Source organism: Hyla sarda, chromosome 3 (assembly GCF_029499605.1).
Source record: "Hyla sarda isolate aHylSar1 chromosome 3, aHylSar1.hap1, whole genome shotgun sequence".
Classification (NCBI taxonomy): domain Eukaryota; kingdom Metazoa; phylum Chordata; class Amphibia; order Anura; family Hylidae; genus Hyla; species Hyla sarda.
Genome location: NC_079191.1, coordinates 335415119 through 335436980, shown reverse-complemented (window position 1 = coordinate 335436980; position 21862 = coordinate 335415119). Strand labels below are relative to the sequence as shown.

At 42.5% G+C, this 21862-nt stretch overlaps 1 protein-coding gene across 1 annotated transcript in view; it reads right to left on the bottom strand.

Annotated features, from left to right (window-relative positions):
* Positions 1-15385: 15385 nt before the first annotated feature.
* Positions 15386-21862, bottom strand: part of TTC13 (tetratricopeptide repeat domain 13) — an 87059-nt gene continuing 80582 nt past the window's right edge. Inside the window, exons 21-23 of the mRNA XM_056567365.1 lie at positions 19387-19465; positions 18791-18870; positions 15386-17699 (exon numbers count right to left, since the gene is read on the bottom strand). Of these exons, the coding sequence (XP_056423340.1) occupies positions 17585-17699; positions 18791-18870; positions 19387-19465 (274 nt within the window). The 3' untranslated portion in view covers positions 15386-17584. The remainder of the gene's footprint in view (positions 17700-18790; positions 18871-19386; positions 19466-21862) is intronic.

Here is a 21862-nt window from a genome sequence, read left to right as displayed (position 1 = left end):
CATGGCTAGATAGGGCTACTCATCAGGATTTCAGACATACCTTTTTATTACCTCCATAGTCCTTTCCAGCGCCAATAAATAAATCTTATTTTGTCACTATATAAATTAGGCTTAAAAGCCCAGGGGACGTTCTCTAGCATGACAGGAACATAGGCGAGTCAGACCCAGCTTTTCAGCCTGATTTCCATATGAACAAAAATACTTATTTCTTGGCACTGGAAAGGACTATGGAGATAAATAGAGATAAGCGAACTTACAGTAAATTCGATTCGTCACAAACTTCTCGGCTCGGCAGTTGATAACTTTTCCTGCATAAATTAGTTCAGCTTTCAGGTGCTCCGGTGGGCTGGAAAAGGTGGATACATTCCTAGGAAAGTGTCTCCTAGGACTGTATCCACGTTTTCCAGCCCACCGGAGCACCTGAAGATTGAACTAATTTACGCAGGAAAAGTTATTAACTGCCGAGCCGAGAAGTTCGTGACAAATCGAATTTACTGTAAGTTCGCTCATCTCTAGAGATAAACATAAAGGTATGTGGGGAATCCTGATGACTAGTCCTATCTAGCCATGGGCCTATTTACTACCATGTCTTCCTCCTGACAGCTTTGTTTTAATTGTCAGCTGATTTGCATAATTGCATACAAAAAATGTAGCTAAAAAATGGAAAGGATTGTGTAATGAAAAGGAACCCTGAATAGATGTCCCATCAGATGTGTAGAATATTCTGCCGGAAATCTGGAACAAAATCCACTTGTGTTATGTAGATTTGTTGCATTGTGACCAGTTCTACACATCTGACTCCCTCCTATGGAGGTAAATAACCAGTAGGACTGTGCCAGCCACAATGCCAATAAATGGTATCCCGTCATAGAACAGACTGAGAACTGAGATTACCTTTATCAGGCTGTCTGTAACAATGGGATGATTCATAGGCTGCCTCATTATTAGTTACCACTGTTAATGACATCAATAGGTTATTTAGGTTTTTGTTCTCTACATAATTATTGAGACATCCATCTGACTGGGGAGCGATTATCTACACATGCAAATGAATGGTAAGTAATTTACATATGCTTAAAAGTAAAAAAAAAAAAAAAAGTTCCTTTGTGCCAAGTAAATGACAAGATGGAGATTCAGGCAGGTGTGTTACCGGTAGACTAAAACCTTAAAGAGGCACTGTCATTATGAAAAACTTTTTATGTTTTTTAGTACTACTGATAAGAGGACTTTTTTAAATATACATTTATTTTAAAAAAAAAGTAAATAAAAAAAAAAATAATAATAATTAAATAGCCGCCACTAGGGGTCATCTGTCTTTATGTAGACAGACTACCGTACTCTGTATTTTGCAGCATACTGGATACCGGCCGTAAAGTGTATTGGGATCCAGTATAGGAGATAACCACTGCAACCTTCAGCTGTTCCTAAACTACAACTCACATGATGGGAGTTATAGTTTTGCAACAGCTGGGGGTACAAGCTTTGTAAAACTCTACATGATCAGGATTAGGTACTGAGTAACATATCACTTTTTATTTCTTTTGCACTATGACAGGTATGCTTCAAATGTGTTGTCCAGGCCTGAGAGATATAAAAAAAAAAAAAGGTTGGGGTGGGTGCAGTGACAATAAAAAAAGATGCGTACTCTCCTGTCCTGATCCCCCATTTCTGACGGCACTCAGTCAATCAGTGTAGAATTTGCCCACTCAGTCAATCACTGGGCGCTGGCAAAAAGACAGTGGTGGGGGGGTTGGGGAAGGGGAGTATGCCATATTTTTCATTTTGCTATGCCTGGAGACATTTAAAAAAAAGAAAATACTTCTCTGCCTGAAAAATCCTTTTAAGGCTCAGTTTCCACACAGGTTTTTTCTAGCGTTTTTCTTTTTTAAACTACCACTGAAGTTTTTGAGCCATAACAAAATGTTAAATAAGTCTGAAGACTTTCCAAATGGATCTTAAAGGGGTACTCCAGTGGAAAACTTATTTTTTTTTTTTTAAATCAACTGGTGCCAGAAAGTTAAACAGATTTGTAAATTAGGAAATGCAGATATGTTTAGCTCAACCACAAAAAATGAGCGAGGTTAACTAAAAGCTCTCCCCCACAGAGAGATATAGAAAAGTGATAAAAATAGGATATTAGTCCTCAGCTCAACATCAAAAAGATTAATGGGGGATTTCTGGTATCAATAATAGAGAAAAAACAAAATTGGTATATAAATGATATTTAATAGATATTAGATATTAAATAGTGCGTTCCCGCAGGGCCCTACGGTGGCGCACAATTAGTTAAAAAGTAATAAATATAAAAAATGCAACAAGTTATTACACTACAGAGCGAATGATACTCCTAATAACAAATGTATCTATTATGGCTAACAGCCGTATAATGATACACTGGGTGATGATGTGACATACAATGTTACTCTGATCAGAATGGTGGTAAGTTCAATGTGCACAGAAAATAAAAATAAATATAAAACGTTCCTCCTGGAAAGGAAATGGCTTATTGGAAAAAATAATAAAAAATGCAAAAAAAGTCCTGTAAATAAAAAGTGACAGTGCAAAAAGTTCTGTAAATAAAAAATGATGGAATTGTGTCCTGTAGGGTGGATCCTACAATTGACCAGAAATAATGTCCTGCAAAAAAATCGTATGCTGTATATGATTATAACATATGAATTAGTTGGAATTGGATCGCTGTTGCCGGTTTCTCCACTCCACAGCCAGATGGCCTGCAAATAGAAATATAGTCGCTGGCACAATTGTGCCACTCACCGCACCGCTGGTGGACAGATGGACGATGGACAAATGCGCTCTAGCTGGGGCGGCGTGATGGTCACAGGATATACAGCCGTTCTCACCGGCGAGCTGTCCCTTGGCGTCAGGTGTACTCTAGCCGGGGCGGAGTGTTGGTCGCGGAATATCCAGCCGCTCTCACCGGCGAGTTGATTCTTGGCGTCTGACGTAGCAGGTCAGCTGATGGCAGGTCAGCTGACCTTGTGCGGGAGGTTAGTTGATACTAGATGACGTTGAATATCAATAATGCATGCAGATGGAGATATTAATTCGATGATGGAGGGCTCTGCACCGGTTCAGCAGATGGATTGGAATACAGGACCATGTAATGGATGAATAGTAAATCAGATCTCTCCAGAGAGGAACTATCCGATCAGTGCTTGTATAACCGCAGCTGTAGTGTGAACTAGACCAATATAAAAAGGCTCAATCACAGTCACCAAACGCGTTTCGGGGTTCAAAGTAGATTAGTAGTGCCCCTTCCTCAGTGGTGTAACCACTACACCACTGAGGAAGGGGCACTACTAATGTGAACTAGACCAATATAAAAAGGCTCAATCACAGTCACCAAACGCGTTTCGGGGTTCAAAGTAGATTAGTAGTGCCCCTTCCTCAGTGGTGTAACCACTACACCACTGAGGAAGGGGCACTACTAATCTACTTTGAACCCCGAAACGCGTTTGGTGACTGTGATTGAGCCTTTTTATATTGGTCTAGTTCACACTACAGCTGCGGTTATACAAGCACTGATCGGATAGTTCCTCTCTGGAGAGATCTGATTTACTATTCATCCATTACATGGTCCTGTATTCCAATCCATCTGCTGAACCGGTGCAGAGCCCTCCATCATCGGATTAATATCTCCATCTGCATGCATTATTGATATTCAACGTCATCTAGTATCAACTAACCTCCCGCACAAGGTCAGCTGACCTGCCATCAGCTGACCTGCTACGTCAGACGCCAAGAATCAACTCGCCGGTGAGAGCGGCTGGATATTCCGCGACCAACAGTCCGCCCCGGCTAGAGTACACCTGACGCCAAGGGACAGCTCGCCGGTGAGAACGGCTGTATATCCTGTGACCATCACGCCGCCCCGGCTAGAGCGCATTTGTCCATCGTCCATCTGTCCACCAGCGGTGCGGTGAGTGGCACAATTGTGCCAGCGACTATATTTCTATTTGCAGGCCATCTGGCTGTGGAGTGGAGAAATCGGCAACAGCGATCCAATTCCAACTAATTCATATGTTATAATCATATACAGCATACGATTTTTTTGCAGGACATTATTTCAGGTCAATTGTAGGATCCACCCTACAGGACACAATTCCATCATTTTTTATTTACAGGACTTTTTGCACTGTCACTTTTTATTTACAGGACTTTTTTTGCATTTTTTATTATTTTTTCCAATAAGCCATTTCCTTTCCAGGAGGAACGTTTTATATTTATTTTTATTTTCTGTGCACATTGAACTTACCACCATTCTGATCAGAGTAACATTGTATGTCACATCATCACCCAGTGTATCATTATACGGCTGTTAGCCATAATAGATACATTTGTTATTAGGAGTATCATTCGCTCTGTAGTGTAATAACTTGTTGCATTTTTTATATTTATTACTTTTTAACTAATTGTGCGCCACCGTAGGGCCCTGCGGGAACGCACTATTTAATATCTAATATCTATTAAATATCATTTATATACCAATTTAGTTTTTTCTCTTTTATTGATACCAGAAATCCCCCATTAATCTTTTTGATATTGAGCTGAGGACTAATATCCTATTTTTATCAGATTTGTAAATTACTTCTATAAAAAAAATCTTAATCCTTCCAGTACTTTTTAGCTGCTAAATACTACAGAAGGAATTCTTTCTTTCTTTTTGGAACACAGAGCTCTCTACTGACATATCTGTCCATTTAAAAAACTGTCCAGAGTAGGAGAAAATCCCCATAGCAAACATATGCTGCTCTGGACAGTTAATAAAATGGACAGAGATGTCAGCAGAGACACTGTAGTCATGATGTCAGCAGAGAGCTCTGTGTTCCAAAAATAAAATAATTTCCCCTATAATATTCAGCAGCTAATAAGTACTGGAAGGATTAAGATTTTTTAATAGAAGTAATTTATAAATCTGTTTAACTTTAAGGCACCAGTTGATTTAAAAAAAAAAAAAAAAGTTTTCCACCGGAGTACCCCTTTAAGTGCATTGACACTGTGATTCAGTGGCAAAACCTGATGTGACATCTGCATCAGATATAACATGCCATGTGACACGACTGCAGTCATTTTCCTGTGTGACACCCTTCACTTTCTGTTTCCAGTCTCCTAACAAATCTAACTGTTGTGGTCACTGACAATATTTACAGGGGTCTAGGAGAGAACAGGGCAGGAAATGGCCACCCGTGAAGCCATTAACAGTTATTGCAGATGGCTCCCTGTCCTGGGTTATGATAGTAGCATGCTTAAAGGAGTACTCTGGTGCAGAATATTCCTGCTCCGTCCTGCAAAAAAAATGAAAATTAACCATCCCTCACCTTCCTGGGTTCCCGCGGAGCGCCACTACAGCTGATCGGTCCTCCGGTCCATCCTCTTCATACTTCCGTGTGAACGAAGCGTCACATGGCGCTCAGCCTATCGCCGGCCAACGCGATGTTCTGCCTCGGCCCATAAAAGGCTGAGCACCATGTGACGCTTTATTCACACGGAAGTATGAAGTAGATGGACCGGAGGACCGATCAGCTGTAGTGGCGCTCCGCAGGAACCTAGGAAGGTGAGAGATGGTTTATTTTCATTTTTTTTTGCAGCCCGGGCAGGACAGAGCAGGAATACTCTGCACCAGAGTACTCCTTTAAAGGGGTACTCCTCCCCTAGACATCTTATCCCCTATTCAAAGGATAGGGGATAAGATGTCAGACCGCCGCGGTCCCGCTGCTCTGGTCCCCCGGGATCGTCGCTGCGGCATCCCGCTATCGTTACTGCACAGAGCGAGTTCGCTCTGTGCGTAATGACAGGCAATACAGGGGCCGGAGCATCGTTACATCATGGCTCCGCCCCATGTGACATCACGGCCCGCCCCTTAATGCAAGTCTAGGGCAGGGGCATGACGACCGCCACGCCCTCTCCCATAGACTTGTATTGAGGGGGCGGGCCGTGATGTGACAAGGGGGCGGAGCCATGACGTAACGATGCTCCGGCCCCTGTATTGTCTGTCATTACGTGCAGAGCGAACTCGCTCTGTGCAGTAATGATAGCGGGGTGCCGCAACATCAATCCCGGGGGTCGTCAGCAGCGGGACCGCAGCGATCTGACATCTTATCCCCTATCCTTTGGATAGGGGATAAGATGTCTAGGGGTGGAGTACCCCTTTAAATGCTGTAATGTGAACAGAGCCAGGGCTTTAGTTAGACTGAGACTGTTAGGGGGAGATTTATCAAAACCTGTGTAATGAAAAAGTTACCCAGTTGCCCATAGCAACCAGATATATATATTTTTTTTTTCAGAGGCCCTTTTCAAAATAAAGAAGCGATCTGATTGGTAGCCATGGGCTACTAGTCAACTTTTCCTCTACACAGGTTTTGATAAATCTCCCCCTTAGACTTTGTTCACATGGCGGAAATTCTGCTATTCCGCTCAAATTCCATTCTGCAAAGCTTGCTGTAGAAAGTTTGTGGAATTTGAGTGGAATTTCAGCTGATTTTCTGTGTGCTCAAAACACAGAATTCTGCCGAAATGCAATGCCCCATTGAGTTCAGTGACATTCCTCCCAGAATTCTTCAAAATGTTATGACCTGTTCAATATTGGAGAATCCGGAAAGCGGAAATTCTTCCGCAGAATCCCCATTCAATTCAATGTGCAGTAAATTTTGCAGAATTTTCAAGCTGAATTTTCTTGCAGAATTCCACACGGAAATCCCGCCATATAAATGTAGCCTTAGACTTAAAGGGGCACTCCACTGGAAAGCATTTTTTATTAAATCAACTGGTGCCAGAAAGTTAGACAGATTTGTAAATTACTTCTATTAAAAAAAATTAATCCTTCCAGTACTTATCAGCTGCTATATGTTCCAGAGGAAGTTCTTTTCTTTTTGAATTTCTTTCTGTCTGACCACAGTGCTCTCTGCTGACACCTCTCTCAATTTTAGGAACTGTCCAGAGCAGTATAGGTTTCCTATGGGGATTTGCTCCTACTCAGTTCTCCTACTAATGCTCCATGTTGGGAGTAGTAGTACCTGCAGTTAAGGACAGATCACAGGGGGTATCACTCCTGACACCCGATGCGATCGTCCTGTCTATTGTAGAGATGTGGTGCGGCTTTCTCCTGCACTCTGCATCTTTACTCTATACTCCGGCCAGTGATAAGATTAGAACATCACTCATTCATATTTCCCTCTGAGAGCTGTGATTGGCTGCCATCCTCCGGCCAATCACCATTCTGGGCGGAAAATATGAATGAGTGATGTTCTATTCACATCACTGGCCGAAGTATAGTGCAAAGATGGGGAGCGCTGAATAGAGCCACTCTGCATCTCTGCTATATCATGAATGATCGCATCAGGACTGACACCCTGGGTGATATTGTCTATTGGTACAGGTACTACTACTCCCATCATGGAACAGTCTGTAGTAGTACTACCTAAAAAAAAATGTAAAAAAATAAAGAGAAAAAAAAAAGTGAAACACACACACACTATTAAAAATTTATTAAAAACGTTCATTATATTAAATACAATTTCCCTTAAAAAAAAGGATGCAGTAGAGATGGGAAAAAAATATTTATTTTTTTTGGTACCCAACACATTTTTGAAAAAAAAAAAATACGCCAAAAGGTGCCAAAAATGCAATTTCAACTCAAATGCAAAAACACCACAAAAAAAACGTCAAATGCAGTAAATTGCACTGGCGTTTTTTTCAGTGGAAAAAACGCTGGAAACAAACCAAGTGGAATTCCAGCCTATGGCCCCTTTCACACCACAGGTATCTTCCTGCTTTTTTACTGCCGTTATTTTACAATAACGGGTGAAAAAAAACGGGTGCAATAACTGATAACGGATGATAACTGATGACCATCATCCATTATTTTTTATATTTTATTTTCTTAAGAAACCTGTTCATCTGTTATCATTCGATATTACCAGTTACATCAGTTTTTTTTTTTAATCAGGTTTTTAACCCTTTTTTTGTAAAGCTGTACTGAACATGCTCAGTAGCAAGAACGGATGTTAAAAAAACATACAATAACGGAAGATAACGGATGTCTTTTTTAACATCGATTTCCCAAAGACTTCAATGTTAAATTTTTTTCACCATTTGCTGGACCAAAAATTAGTGCATTCACCGTCTTTTGTGCCTGCAAAAATAACACCAGTAAAAACAGACATATCTGCTGCAAAAGGATGGTCAAAGACATAAATGGGATTTTTTGATGGCCGTTTTCAGGACTTATTGGCAGGAGTAAGAACTGAGGTTTTTACAGGATGAGAAAGGGGCCTAAGACTAGACACATTTCATTGCACTGGCCATACTCAATGACTTCTAATGTGTATGAGGGTTCGCAGATCTTAACATGCTTATCTTTTGTGAGAACAAGAGGACCAGGCAACTGCAAGAGGTGAAAACGTAAGCACATTTGTACATCTGTATATGGGTGGGGGGTCAGGAGAGATGGCAGTCAGCTAGAGGGGCATTTGGCTGACAGCTATCTAATGTGTATGGCCTGCTTAATTCTTCACCCATATTTGGTATTATAGCCTGAAAATGTTGACAAAAGGAAAAAAGGTTCTAATATATTAAAAAGGAGTTGGCATCTTTCTTGGCAGTGATTAAAGGAATCAAATGATAGTTTCAGGGACACTAATTCCAGATGTTTTTGCTCACAGCAGAGGGTTATATATAGATGGGCCAAAAATATTTCCAGTACAGCAAAGACAGAATTGTAAATTTAGCCTCAATGCCATCTATTATGTTTAAATTAGAAAATATACAGGCACACATTTACAGGTCTTAGCACCTTATCCCAGACTCCACTGTATGACAGTTTACCATATGATGCTGACAACATTAAGAAAAGCTCAGAGTTTAAAGGCAAATTTGCCATGGTAATGCAAGATTAAAGGGGTACTCCAGAGGAAAACTATTTTTTCTAATCAACTGGCTCCAGAAAGTTAGACAGATCAGTGAATGACTTCTATGTGACTTCCAGTACCTATTAACTGCTGTATGCTACAGTGAAAGTTGTATAGTTATTTTCTGTCTGACCACAGTGCTCTCTGCTGCCACCTCTGTCCATGTCAGGAACTGTCCAGAGAAGGAGTAAATCCCTATAGCAAACCTCTCCTGCTCCGGACAGTTCCTGACACAGACAGAGGTGTCAGAAGAGAGCACTGTGGTCAGACAGAAAACATCTATACAACTTCCGCTGTAGCATATAGCAGCTGATAAATACTGAAAGGATTAAGATTTATATATAGAAGTAATTTTCAAATCTGTTTAACTTTCTGGCACCAGTTGATTTTCAAAAAAGAAAAAAAAAGGAGTACCCCTTTAAATAATGTGTTGAACTATCAGGACCACTTGATATGCAGAAACAAAAGGGGAACAGAAGAGGGGCTCACCTATGTTGGTTACGCTTTGAGTGCAACGTCGAGGAGGGCATAAGGTATCAAAATACCAGCACGTAGCATGGATTTTTGGTTGCAGCCAGTACCCTGCGTAGGATCCATGGAGGGACACTGAGAAATTGCAAATATTCGAAGACCAACTGCAGAACAACAAGGGATACTTACAGACGCTGACCAGTAGCTTTTCAAAAAAGAACTATCCTCTTCATCAGGTCCATCATACCCGATGAAAAGGTAGTTCTTTCTTGAAACGTGTCATACTATCAGTTTCCAATAAATCTTTTAAATATTTCCTATGCTTGTAACGGGTGTTTGAATTTAGTACACCTGGTCAGCAGCTGTAAGCATCCCTTGTTATCATGCTGCATTCAGTAGTTGGTCTTCGAAAATTAAAGGGTAACTCTCATTAAAATAAATTTTTGCTATTGCACTACTTATGGTAAATAAAAAATATTTCTAAAAAAAATGAAGTTTCCTATGTTTTATTTGTGCTTAAAAAGGTTCAAGAGCACATTTTCCCCCATCTCATACACAGACTTAGGACCAAAGTCCAAACACAGAAAGTGCAGCCTGGAGTGCTGAGGGGTGTGTGTCCAGCCTCATCCAATCATAGCTCCTCTCACACCTAACTGCCATATACTGTTGGTTGGACCCCCCCCCCTCAGCACTCCAGGCTGCACTTCCTGTGTTTGAGCTTCGGCCCTAAGTCTGTGCATAAGATGGGGGGAAATGTGCTCTTGAGCTTTTTAAGCACAAATAAAACATAGAAAACGTCTTTTTTTTTTTTTTTTTTTAACCAAAGTATATTAGAAATCTTTTTTATTTACCATAAGGAGTGCAATAGCAAAAATTAGTTTTAATGAGAGTACCCATTTAAATGGGCACTGCCAGATCCAAAAACCTTTTATATGTTGTTACTGAAGAAAATTAAAAGACCTTTTGTAATACGGTTGTGGAATTTTTTTTTAAATATTTAATAAAACGGCTCCTGAAAATCCCACCACTAGGGGTTCCCATACCTACTGGGACACTAACCAGTCCTGCAGCAGCATCAGGCTTGTCCAGGAGTCATGGACAAGAGATGATTCATAGACAAGGCTGCATAAGCAGACACACCAGTCACCTCCCACCACCACAAGGGACACGTCCCCTTCCCCTGAGAGGATCTTTAACGCTGTGAGCTAATGAAAAGAGGTATTTTTATAATAAATATAGGTGATCGTACTTAATCCTGACCATAATTTTTTGAGATTTTGGGATCTGACAGGTACTCTTTAACTAACAAGGTCCACACTATATTGTGTATATATATATATATATATATATATATATATATATATATATATATATATATATATACACACACACACACACACACACACACACACATCACAATGTCAGGGGTCCACTGGGCAGAGATTACAGGGACTGACCTATTCAGTGCTGTGCAGGATCAGGCACCTTCTGTGACTATTATGCAAGTTCCTGCTTGTCCTGAGTAAGGAGATTATGAATGTTTTATCCACAGTTATTTGCCCTAAGCACATGGGTAGACCGAAACAAAAATATTATACTGTCTATGTACAAATATAAATTTGTGTTGAGTAAATACTTAATATGACACAATACATGTAATGAGGTAAAATATCACCCTTTATTTATTGTCTTGACATCAGTTGAAACTTTCATCAAAAAAATTGTGCTTTCAAATATTCTCCATACTAAAATTCAAGTATATTTAGCATGTACGAGGTATATCTTATGGTTACACCATTTCCTCTTTAACCATAGAAATCAAATTTTTGTTCGTTTTACAAGGCTTAGGTCCAGACATGGCAAAGAATTTTCACTACGGAAGTTGCAGCGAATTTGCTATGGAAATTTATGCCGTTTCTGCAACAGAAGGAGCATGAAGTAGATTTGTGAATGTTCACCCCTAAAATTATACTATGTTTGTGGTGTATATCCGCAAACTGCTAGAAGCAGTGACTCCGAGGCATGGCTACGTCCGTAAAATGTCAAAAGGACATGCGGACGTGTTGTACTTGGAAAGGCAAGGGCCACATTCATTTCAATGGCCCAACGTAGTCACCTAGTTACTACGTTTGGGTAATTTTCTCAACGTATCCAAGTTTTGTCCTGGACTTTTATATGGTAAGGAAAGTACCTGAACGTAGTCACTAGCTGACTACACTAGCCATTGAAATGAATGGGGATTTTTCTCAACATATTTGTCTTAGGCCTCGTTCACACTACTGTTTGTGCCTCTAATAGTGACTAGGGCTGGGCGGTATACCGGCTCATACCAAATACCGAAATTTATGTGCTGCACAATACAAATTTTTCCCATACCACAATACCGGTTGGGCCCTTCCCCCTTGGGAATGAATGAATTATCAGCCCAGCGCTGCGCTGTCCCCACATCGGGGAACTAATCATATGTTACCCGCCAGCGCTGTTTGGCTCCCCCCCCCAAATCATGTTACCCGCCAGCGCTGTTCTGCTCCCCACCCCACCAAATAATGTTACCCGCCAGCGCTGTTCTGTTCCCCCCACGCGCTGTTCTTCTCTCCCCACCAAATCATGTGACCCGCGAGTGCTGTTCTGCTGCCCACCAAATCATGTTACCCGCCAGCGCTGTTCTGCTTCCCCCCACCAAATCATGTTACCCGCCAGCGCTGTTCTGCTCCCCCCCCAATAAATTGTCAGCCCAGCGGGGTACTACTCACATATGTCAGCCGCAATCACTGCCCTCCTCCTCTTTGTTGCGGGCCGCTGGCACTGGAACTCTATACTATACGCCAGTGGTCTCCAACCTGCGGACCTCCAGATGTTGTAAAACTACAACTTCCAGCATGCCTGGGAGTTGTAGTTTTGCAACAGCTGGAGGGCCGCAGGTTTGAGACCACTGCTGTATCCCTATACCCGGGCTGCAAAAGATAAAGAAAATAAACTTTAACTTACCGACGTCAGCCTCGCGCTGTTCCTGGGGACTGGAACGTCGGACAGCCGTCAGCCTATGACTGGCCGCAGCGATATCCCGCCCCGGCCAGTGATAGGCTGAGCCCACTGTCATTTAAGGAGCTCTGGCCTATCAATGGCCGGGGCGGGACATCGCTGCGGCCGGTGATAGGCTGATGGCTGTCCGACGTTCCAGTCCCAAGGAAATGCGTGAGACCGACGTAGGTAAGTTAAAGTTTATTTTCTTTTTAACTTTTGCAGCCCGGGCATAGGGATACAGCGTACAGCAGTGGTCTCAAACCTGCGGCCCTCCAGCTGCTGCAAAACTACAACTCCCAGCATGCCCGGCCCGTTGGCTGTCTGGGCATGCTGGAAGTTGTAGTTTTGCAACATCTGGAGGTCCGCAGGTTGGAGACCACTGGCGTACAGTATAGAGTTCCAGCGCCAGCGGCCCGCAACAAAGAGGAGGAGGGCAGTGCTTGCGGGTGACATATGTGAGCAGAACCCCGCTGGGCTGATAATTAATTGGGGGAGAGCAGAACAGTGCTGGCGGTAACATGATTTGGGGGGGGGGGGGGGGGGGGGAGCAGAACAGCGCTGGCGGGTAACATGATTTGGGGGTGTGAAAGAAATACCGTTATATACCGTGGAACCGCCATAAGTTACAAAAATACCGTGATACACATATTTGGTCATACAGCCCAGCTCTAGTGACTACCCTCAGTCTCTTCTTCCAACAGTCCAAGCATGCTGGGGGCTGTAGTTTTGCAACAACTGAATGCACACTGGTTGGGAGACACTGTTCTAAGTGTAAACAGTTTTTGCGGGGTGCAAGAGTGCAGACGGCTACGCTTTAAAGTACCTCAAAATAACTGTGTACACTTAGAAATGGACTGAAAGTAGTCTATGTTTTGTCCACTATACCCAGATGCATCTGGCACAAGTATGGTATAGCAATCTGCTGTTTTTTTTCGATGTATGCCACAAACATAGGTGTGAACCTAGCCTTAGAAACCCACAACATGACTTGATTTCCATGTACACTTTTTCTGGTACATGTGGATGGGGGGGGGGGGTGTTGAAACGTCAACAGACTGTACTGTAAACAAGAATCCGCACCAGCAATTCGCCACATCTGGACTCAGCCCAATAGTGATAGCTGCCTTTACTATAACAAAGAGACAAAATTAAATCTGTAATTGAATTTCCAGTGCTTCTCATTATCCGATTATTTCCATTCTATTTGTTGTTAAAGGGGTTGTCCAGGTTAGAAAAACATGGCCGATTTCTTCTAAAAACAGTGTCATACTTTTCTGCAGTTCAGCTCAATTCACTACAGTGAAGCTGAGCCGAAATATTAGCCACAACGTGCCATTGGAGGAAGAAAGCGGCAAGGTTTTTTCTTGTACAGGACAACCCCTTTAAAGAAGCAAATAAAACTATGAACAATATATAGATAAAATAATGTCTGTCACATCCATTACTGCTCTTTGGGATAACTTAAGAGATTTTTTTTTTTTTTAAATAATATGCTGTTCAATTGTTTGATTTTAATAAGGATACTAAGAATATAAAACCAAAAACCCATCAACAAAAAATAAATTGAAGTTACAATAAAATAATCAGATGTATGGGATATAGATCTTCTTAAAGGGGGTTGTTCGCTGTATGATTGGCTAGTAGCTGGTAGACCTTCAAAATGAAAAAGTGTTGTCCAAACAGGACCCCCCCCCCCCCTTTAAACCTATCCTGATTCTATATCTGTACAACCAGTTGGAGGATTGTTTCTAAGGCTAACATTACTGTTACATACTAGAACATACCCCTCTTCCCCATAGCTCTAGTACTAACTAGAGACGGAACCCTGTGGTCGCATTTGGGAATAGAAGCAAGATGATCCAGCACATCCCAAGAAACTTCAAGCTTTATTGAACAAGTGCTAGCCCCCCCCGCTATAGATGCAGAGTCCGGCAGCGGGCGTGCAGGGACAACGGTGGCAACGAGGCAGCGGCGGCGATGTGCGGGAGGAGTGGCCTCCCAGCCAGTGGCCGGGGAGCCAATGCGCTCGCTCCCGCCTGTCTGATTGACAGGCAGGGAGCGAGTGCAGCCTAACTGAAAAAGGACTGATTGCCACTCCAAAATCAGTCCTTTTTCAGTAGCCGGTTTTTAAATGTAAATTACCGTATATACTCGAGTATAAGCCGAGTTTTTCAGCACGACTTTTCGTGCTGAAAACACCCCCCTCGGCTTATACTCGAGTGAACTCTCCACCCGCAGTGGTCTTCAACCTGCGGACCTCCAGAGGTTTCAAAACTACAACTCCCAGCAAGCCCGGGCAGCCATCGGCTGTCCGGGCTTGCTGGGAGTTGTAGTTTTGAAACCTCCGGAGGTCCGCAGGTTGAAGACCACTGCGGCCTTCGACATCATCCAGCCCCCTCTCACCCCCCTTTAGTTCTGTACAGTACTCACCTCCGCTCGGCGCTGGTCCGGTCCTGCAGGGCTGTCCGGTGGGATAGTGGTTCTGGGCTGCTATCTTCACCGGGGAGGCCTCTTCTAAGCGCTTCGGGCCCGGCCTCAGAATAGTCACGTTGCCTTGACAACGACGCAGAGGTGCGTTCATTGCCAACGTACTTCTGCGTCGTTGTCAAGGCAACGCCTCTATTCCGGGCCGGAAGCGCGGTGAAGAGGCCTCCCCGGTGAAGATAGCAGCCCGGAACCACTATCCCACCGGACCACCTCCTCACCGGACAGCCCTGCAGGACCGGACCAGCGCCGAGCGGAGGTGAGTACTCAGAACTAAATGTTGAAGGCCGCAGTGGTCTTCAACCTGCGGACCTCCGGAGGTTTCAAAACTACAACTCCCAGCAAGCCCGGGCAGCCATCGAGTTGTAGTTTTGAAACCTCTGGAGGTCCGCAGGTTGAAGACCACTGAGGGCGGATGATGACAAGGGGATGATGAAAGGGGGTGGGGATGATGACAAGAGGATGATGAAGGGGGGGGGGTGTGGGATGATGAAGGGGTGTGTGTGGGATGATTACAAGGGGATGATGAAGGGGGGTGGGGATGATGACAAGGGGATGATGAAGGGGGGATGTGTGGGATGATGACAAGGGGATGATGAAGGGGGGATGTGTGGGATGATGACAAGGGGATGATGACAGGTGATGATGATGAGGGTCTGGATGATGACAGGCGGTGATGATGATGAAGATGTTAATGACGGGTCTGGATGATGACAGGGGGGGATGATGTATTTCCCACCCTAGGCTTATACTCGAGTCAATAACTTTTCCTGGGATTTTGGGTTGAAATTAGGGGTCTCGGCTTATACTCGGGTCGGCTTATACTCGAGTATATACTGTAAACCTTTTTAATGAAAAATAAATAAAAATAAAAGTATATTAGAGATATGCTGTAGTACATAAGTACTACAACATCAAAAAATAAAGTTGGTGACAGTGCCCATTTAAAGTTTCTTGGGATTTGCAGGATCATATTACTTCTGTTTACGCTATTGACTTGTATTTGGCTGTGTAGATCTGTGCATACCAGGATTAGGGGGAAGGTGAGCTGGATGTTCTTCCATTTCTAAGCAAGTATACAGGCCCTGTGGAATAACCATGTGAAATTAGGTGCGACCGAAACAGACACTCACCAGTGCCCCAGCTTCACAATCTTGTTGGTATTAAAGTGAAAGGGAAAATGCAGTATATTCTCATACTAGCAACTAATCATACTGCTTTAAAAGCTGACCATACACATCTGTCACATGAAATACACATATAAAACTAAAAGGCACTAAAACATATACTTTTTAGTAAGAGGATACGAATGATAGCTGTGAATCCTGTTGGTGAGTGTCTATGCTGACAAAAAAAATAATGCAATTTTATGTCCTGTTGCAGTAAAAGAGACATGGCCAAAGGTTGTCCAGGCATTCTGGGATTTGTAGTTTTGCAACACCTGGAGGCACCCTGGTTGGGAAACACTGACCTAGGGTCTTTTGTGCCCCAGGGAAACAGCGCCTCTGTGCAGTAAATCCTTGCCCATTGACAGACTGGCCATTCCTGGTTTACATCAACAAACCTTGCTGTAGTTTTGCAACGTGGCACAGATGGGGTGAGCGTTACTGAAGGCGATCTGTAATCTGTTACATTCACCAGCTCCAAAAAGATACATATCCAATCCCTATCCCCCCTGTCAATGTATCTGCACAGACGTGGGACTTGAGCAAAGCTTTGCAGTGTCAGTCGACCATGGGCTGTGATTTACAGCACTGCAGCGGTGCGGCCCCGGGGCACAGAAGACCATAGGCCACGCCTCTCTGACACTACATGGTCTATAAAAATTAAAAAAATTTGTGAAAAAATCCCTCATCCACAGGTTTCACAGGTATCATTTGTATCCTCTTACTGAAAAGTTACAGTTTCATATGCATATTTCATGTGACAGATTCAAATTAAAGGGGTATTCCAGGAATCAAAAAACAGGCCTTTTTTCTTTCTAAGACCTCTTGCTGTTTGTCTCCAGGTTGGGTGTGGTTCTGCAGCTCAGTTCCATTGAAGTGAATGGAGCCAAATTGTTAAACCACACCCAAAGTGGAGACAAGGAGGGCGCTGTTTTTTGATTCCTGGATAACCTCTTTAAGTTGACAAACCCATCGATTTTAACAGGATCAGTAGACCTCACAATGTGTATGGGGCCCTGCTAGGTGGTGGTGCTATACCGAGAGTGTCAATGCTAATCCTATAGTAACTTATATTGTAGGGAAATCCCTTTAAAATTTAACACATTGTTAAGGCTACCTGCCATATCAACAGAAATGATTTGCTTGGTGTAACCTATGTTTTTTTTTATAGTTAAAACATAAATGGAATACAAAAGAAAGTGAATTAGACAGAGAAATAAATCAACAGCAAATCATCAATGCAAAACCCAATCCTGACCAGTAACACGGAGGCCAGGAGCTTCTCTCAATTTCACATTATAAACATTTTGGTTTGGTCTCTTAAATGCTCAGTGACATTATATCAATTCAAGTTTTGATGGAAATGTTCAAAAAAAAAATAAAAAAATACCAAAAGTGGTAAAGAACCTAAATTTGTTCAGCAATTGCACTTTTTTGGGGGCGGAAATAATAAAATTCTAAAATAATTTAATAAGCATAAGGTCCCATTCGGTTGTAGAACTATGGAAACTATCATGATTTCTTAATGCAGCGAAGGGAGGAGTCAGTGTTCAGCACTTCAATCATGGCTCTCAGTGTAGGGAATGACTCCGATACAGATGGAAGGCTTTTGTACGAGGCAGGCAAGCTAGGGAACAAAACAACATTGTCATGCATTAGTATTATGTACACAATAACATATCTGTATAGATCTCTTTTATATATTCCACCAATAGGGGGAGCTCATGTTTGTATTGCTGTTTTGTTCTCCGCTGCAGTCATCTTTCTGGGGTCAGCTAATCGCCAGTCACAGCGATGTCCCACCTCGGCTAATTGTCAGTGTGATTTATAGAGCCCCGACCCCGGCCTTCTTCCTGGGGCTCAATATGTAACACTGCGGCTTAGCAGGGTTTTTGAGGGTTGACTCATCATAGTGCAGCTCAGCTAATTGCTGGCCTTGGTGATGACCCAGATCGGCCACTGGCTGATGTGGGACACCACCAAGGCTGGCAATTAGCTGAGCTGCACTATGATGAATCAACCCTCGGAAACCAGGAAGAGGACAGCAGCAGAGGGTGGGAGCAGGATACTGGGGAAGTGGTGCAGGGTAAGTCCGGGTTTTTTTTTTTTTTCTTTCAGCATTCTTGGCAGGATTTAAAAAAAAATATTTAAATCCTGGAGTACCCCTTTAAAGCATTATATAATTTTACAATCTTTTGACACGTCACAGAGACCTATATTTAAAAAAAACTAAACAAACAAAAAAAAAAACATAGGCCTTTTTTCAAGCATATGGCCTAAGCTGAGACAGACCCCTAGCACATGCCCTTTTAAAAAGTGTTTTTCTACTATAAACTGAATAAAAAACTAATTTTTTTGAGTATTTTTGCTGATGTTGCAGGGTACCCTTATTTTGTGCTGTTGGACTTTTTTTTTTTAGTCACGTCACAGATGTCAAAAGTTCTGATTAATCGGGAGTTGGGTGCCCCCCCACCCCACCAATCATGAGGAAAAAGCCAGAAGAAGTGCGTGGCTGAACGCTTCCCTAACAGTCTCCGTGCAGAAGACCGATTTCATAGTAAGCCTACAGAGCCCATCTCCTGCAGCAAGCTGGGAAAAGAAGCGCTCAGTAGCGTGCTTCTCCTGGGTCTTACTATCCATAAAGGTGGGAGGAATGAACACTTTAGACTGAGTTTTTTTCAAATGATACACACTTTAATAAATTGTTTTTCCATTTACCTTCTTAGACTCATCCAGCTTTTGGTAGTTCTGCTGAATGCTTCTGATCCTGGTGCTGTCATGGCTTCAAAATCCACCAGCTAAAAACAAAATGACAGAGCTCATAAGCACCAGCCTTAAAGGGGTTGTCCAGGAATCAAAACACAGACCGATTTTCTTTCAAAGACCGCTCCCTTTCTGTCTCCACTTTGGGTGTGGTATTCCAACTTGGCACCAGTCACTTTAATGAAACTGAGCTGTAGAACCACATCCAACCTGGAGACAAACAGGGAGCAGTCTTTGAAATAAAATAGGTCAGTTTTTTGATTCCTGGACAACCCCTTTAAAAGAAGAACTAATAGATTTTTTTTCTTATATAGTGCAGAATAGGGGATGTGTTTGTTCATGTTTTTTTTTTTCACGCTCTCATTGATTTCAATGTAAGCTTCCAAGTGGAACCATGCTAAGAAAGTAACATGTCACTTTTTTTCAGCGCTATATTCATGCTTTTTGTGTTTTTTCCTGTGTGGATATACTCTAAGTGGCCAAACAGAGCTCTTAAATGTAAAAGTAGAAACTCCATTTGTGGTCATAAAATGAATAGTGTGGAAACATACCTTTCCTTTAGGAATCTTCCCTGAAACCTCTTTACCACTGGCCATTAAAGCGCCCATAATTACAGAATAGGCAACCACACTAAGGAGGAGGAAAAAATAACATTAAACTGGAAGAAAACATTTCCTAAAATAACATTGTTACAGTAATAAAATCACAGATCTTTGAATATCACATCCATCAGATAAACTGTGTATATATTACAAATTTCATGTAAGCTACATGGTATTAACCATTCTTATGTGAATAGTAGAAAATAAACTAGAAAAGCCTGGATCAGCTCAGTTTGCCAACAAAAAGATCAGTTTAAGTTGTATGGAAATAAAGGGGTTCTCCAACAAGGGACACTCTTAGGTTGGGTACAACCACTGGGACCCCCACTCATGAAATCCTGTGTTCTCCTGGTTGTACTGAGAAGCGGTCACTCCATTTAACTCTATGGAACTGCTGAAGCTAGTTACTTAGCTGATCAGCCATCTTATGCAGACCAATGTTGGATAAAGCAATAGTGCACAATTTGAACCAATGCTCCATTCAACCAGAAGGACACAGGAAAACAGTTTTTGTAATTGGGAGGAGGGGGGGCAGCAATTTGACCCTTATCACCTATTCTGCAGCTTGGTGACAAGTGTCCTTCGGGAGAAGACCCTTTAAAAGGTGATCAAATCATTATTTCTTTTTAAATTGGCTCTGGGTGCTTTAAAAATAAACACCATACACACCCTCCCCAATCCCCTGCAGTTCCAATGGCACCTGGTACCCGCAGCTTCCTGCAATGTGTGAGCAGGATCTGCCTGCTCGGCCAATCACTGGATGAGGCAGGTCACCGATGCAGTCAATGACTGACTAAGCAGGCAGCTTCTGCAGGGAAGATATTAGAGGAGGCAGGGGCCTTTTTATCTTTAAAATGCCTCATTGATCCCAAAGTGGAGATACCTTGAAGTTACTTTTGCAAAGAGAAATGGGCCCAGTCAGTACCAGGACCTCCACACTCACATAGGGCCAGCTGCTGGACCCCCCCAATGCCCTCTCATACACACACTTTTCTGATGCCAATATTCTGGACTGCTGAGTGAGTACACAGAAATTCAGAAACACGCTTCCAGCTGTTTGCAGCTGTTTATTATATTTCTTAGAACTGATAACAGGATCAGCATCAGGATCACAATGTTCTATACTGCAGGACGTGCCCCCTTGTTAGACAATATTTCATACTTTGACTATGTTTGCCCTTTGGTACATTAGTCATTCAAAGAGACTAGAATGTCCCATACTGAGAAACAATAAAGAATTGACATAAAGACTCCTAAAAAGATATTCAATGATTTACTGGAAATAGTTACACTAGTCTTTCCCTTTTCAGCAATGCTAGAAGACAGGAAGCTAGAGGAGGAAGGTGAAGTTTGTTCCTACATCAACCCTATAATCAGCAGTTTGCTTTTGGCCAAAATGACTATTTACTGGTTTTAAGTTGGGTATACAAGGAAACCGAATGATCATTCTGTATGGACAGTCACTTTTACAGAGACTATTTACACACACACACACACACAGCATATTAAAGGGGTACTCCACTGCCCCAGCGTTCACAGTGCCCTCATGACGTCACACCATGCCCCTCATGATGTCATGCCACACCCCCTCAATGCAATCTATGGGAGGGGGCGTGGTGGCTGCCACGCCCCCTCCCATAGACTTGCATTGAGGGGGTGTGGCATTACGTCATGAGGGGGCATGGCCGTGACGTCACGACCCCCGCAGCCCGCACCCAGCGCTCGGAATTTTTTTTTCTGAACGCTGGGGTAGTGGAGTACCCCTTTAACAGATGAACTTCATACCAACCCCTAGGTACACCCTGTTTGAGGCTGGATTCACACACAGTATTACAATTGTGTCAGTAATTTTACCTGAACCAGCTGTTGATCCAAAACAGAAAAAAACTATATTGGAAATATTTGCACCGCTTTCTGTGTTCTGTGTACCCACTCCTGGTTTTGGTAAAACAAGTGACCAAAATACTGTGTGTGAACTCGGCCTTAAAATGTATCCTCACATCGCTCAGTAATCCCTGATGGTTTAGCTTCTATATCCTGGGGATGGACCATCAGCTGATGTACATACTTGGGCAGCATGGGCCTATCCACTTGATCTGATATGGATGGCCTATCCTAAGGATGAGCCCCCAATATATTGACATCTCAGAAAACCTCTTTCACCCAACAACTAGTAAAAGTGTATCACATAACAGGCTATGTTCACAAAGACACAAAGTATACTGAAACGGTGTCCTAATGGTATATGTTTTATATTGAAAAAAATTTTCTGGTGCAGATGTTTTAAATTTTGTTTCTTTACGTTAAATGCATATGCCAGGAGAAGCTAAAAATAAATAAATAAATAAATAAAGCTCTACGGCTATGTTCACACACTGTTTAGAGCAGTTTTCATAAACGTTTGTCTCTAGGAATGTTTTTTTTC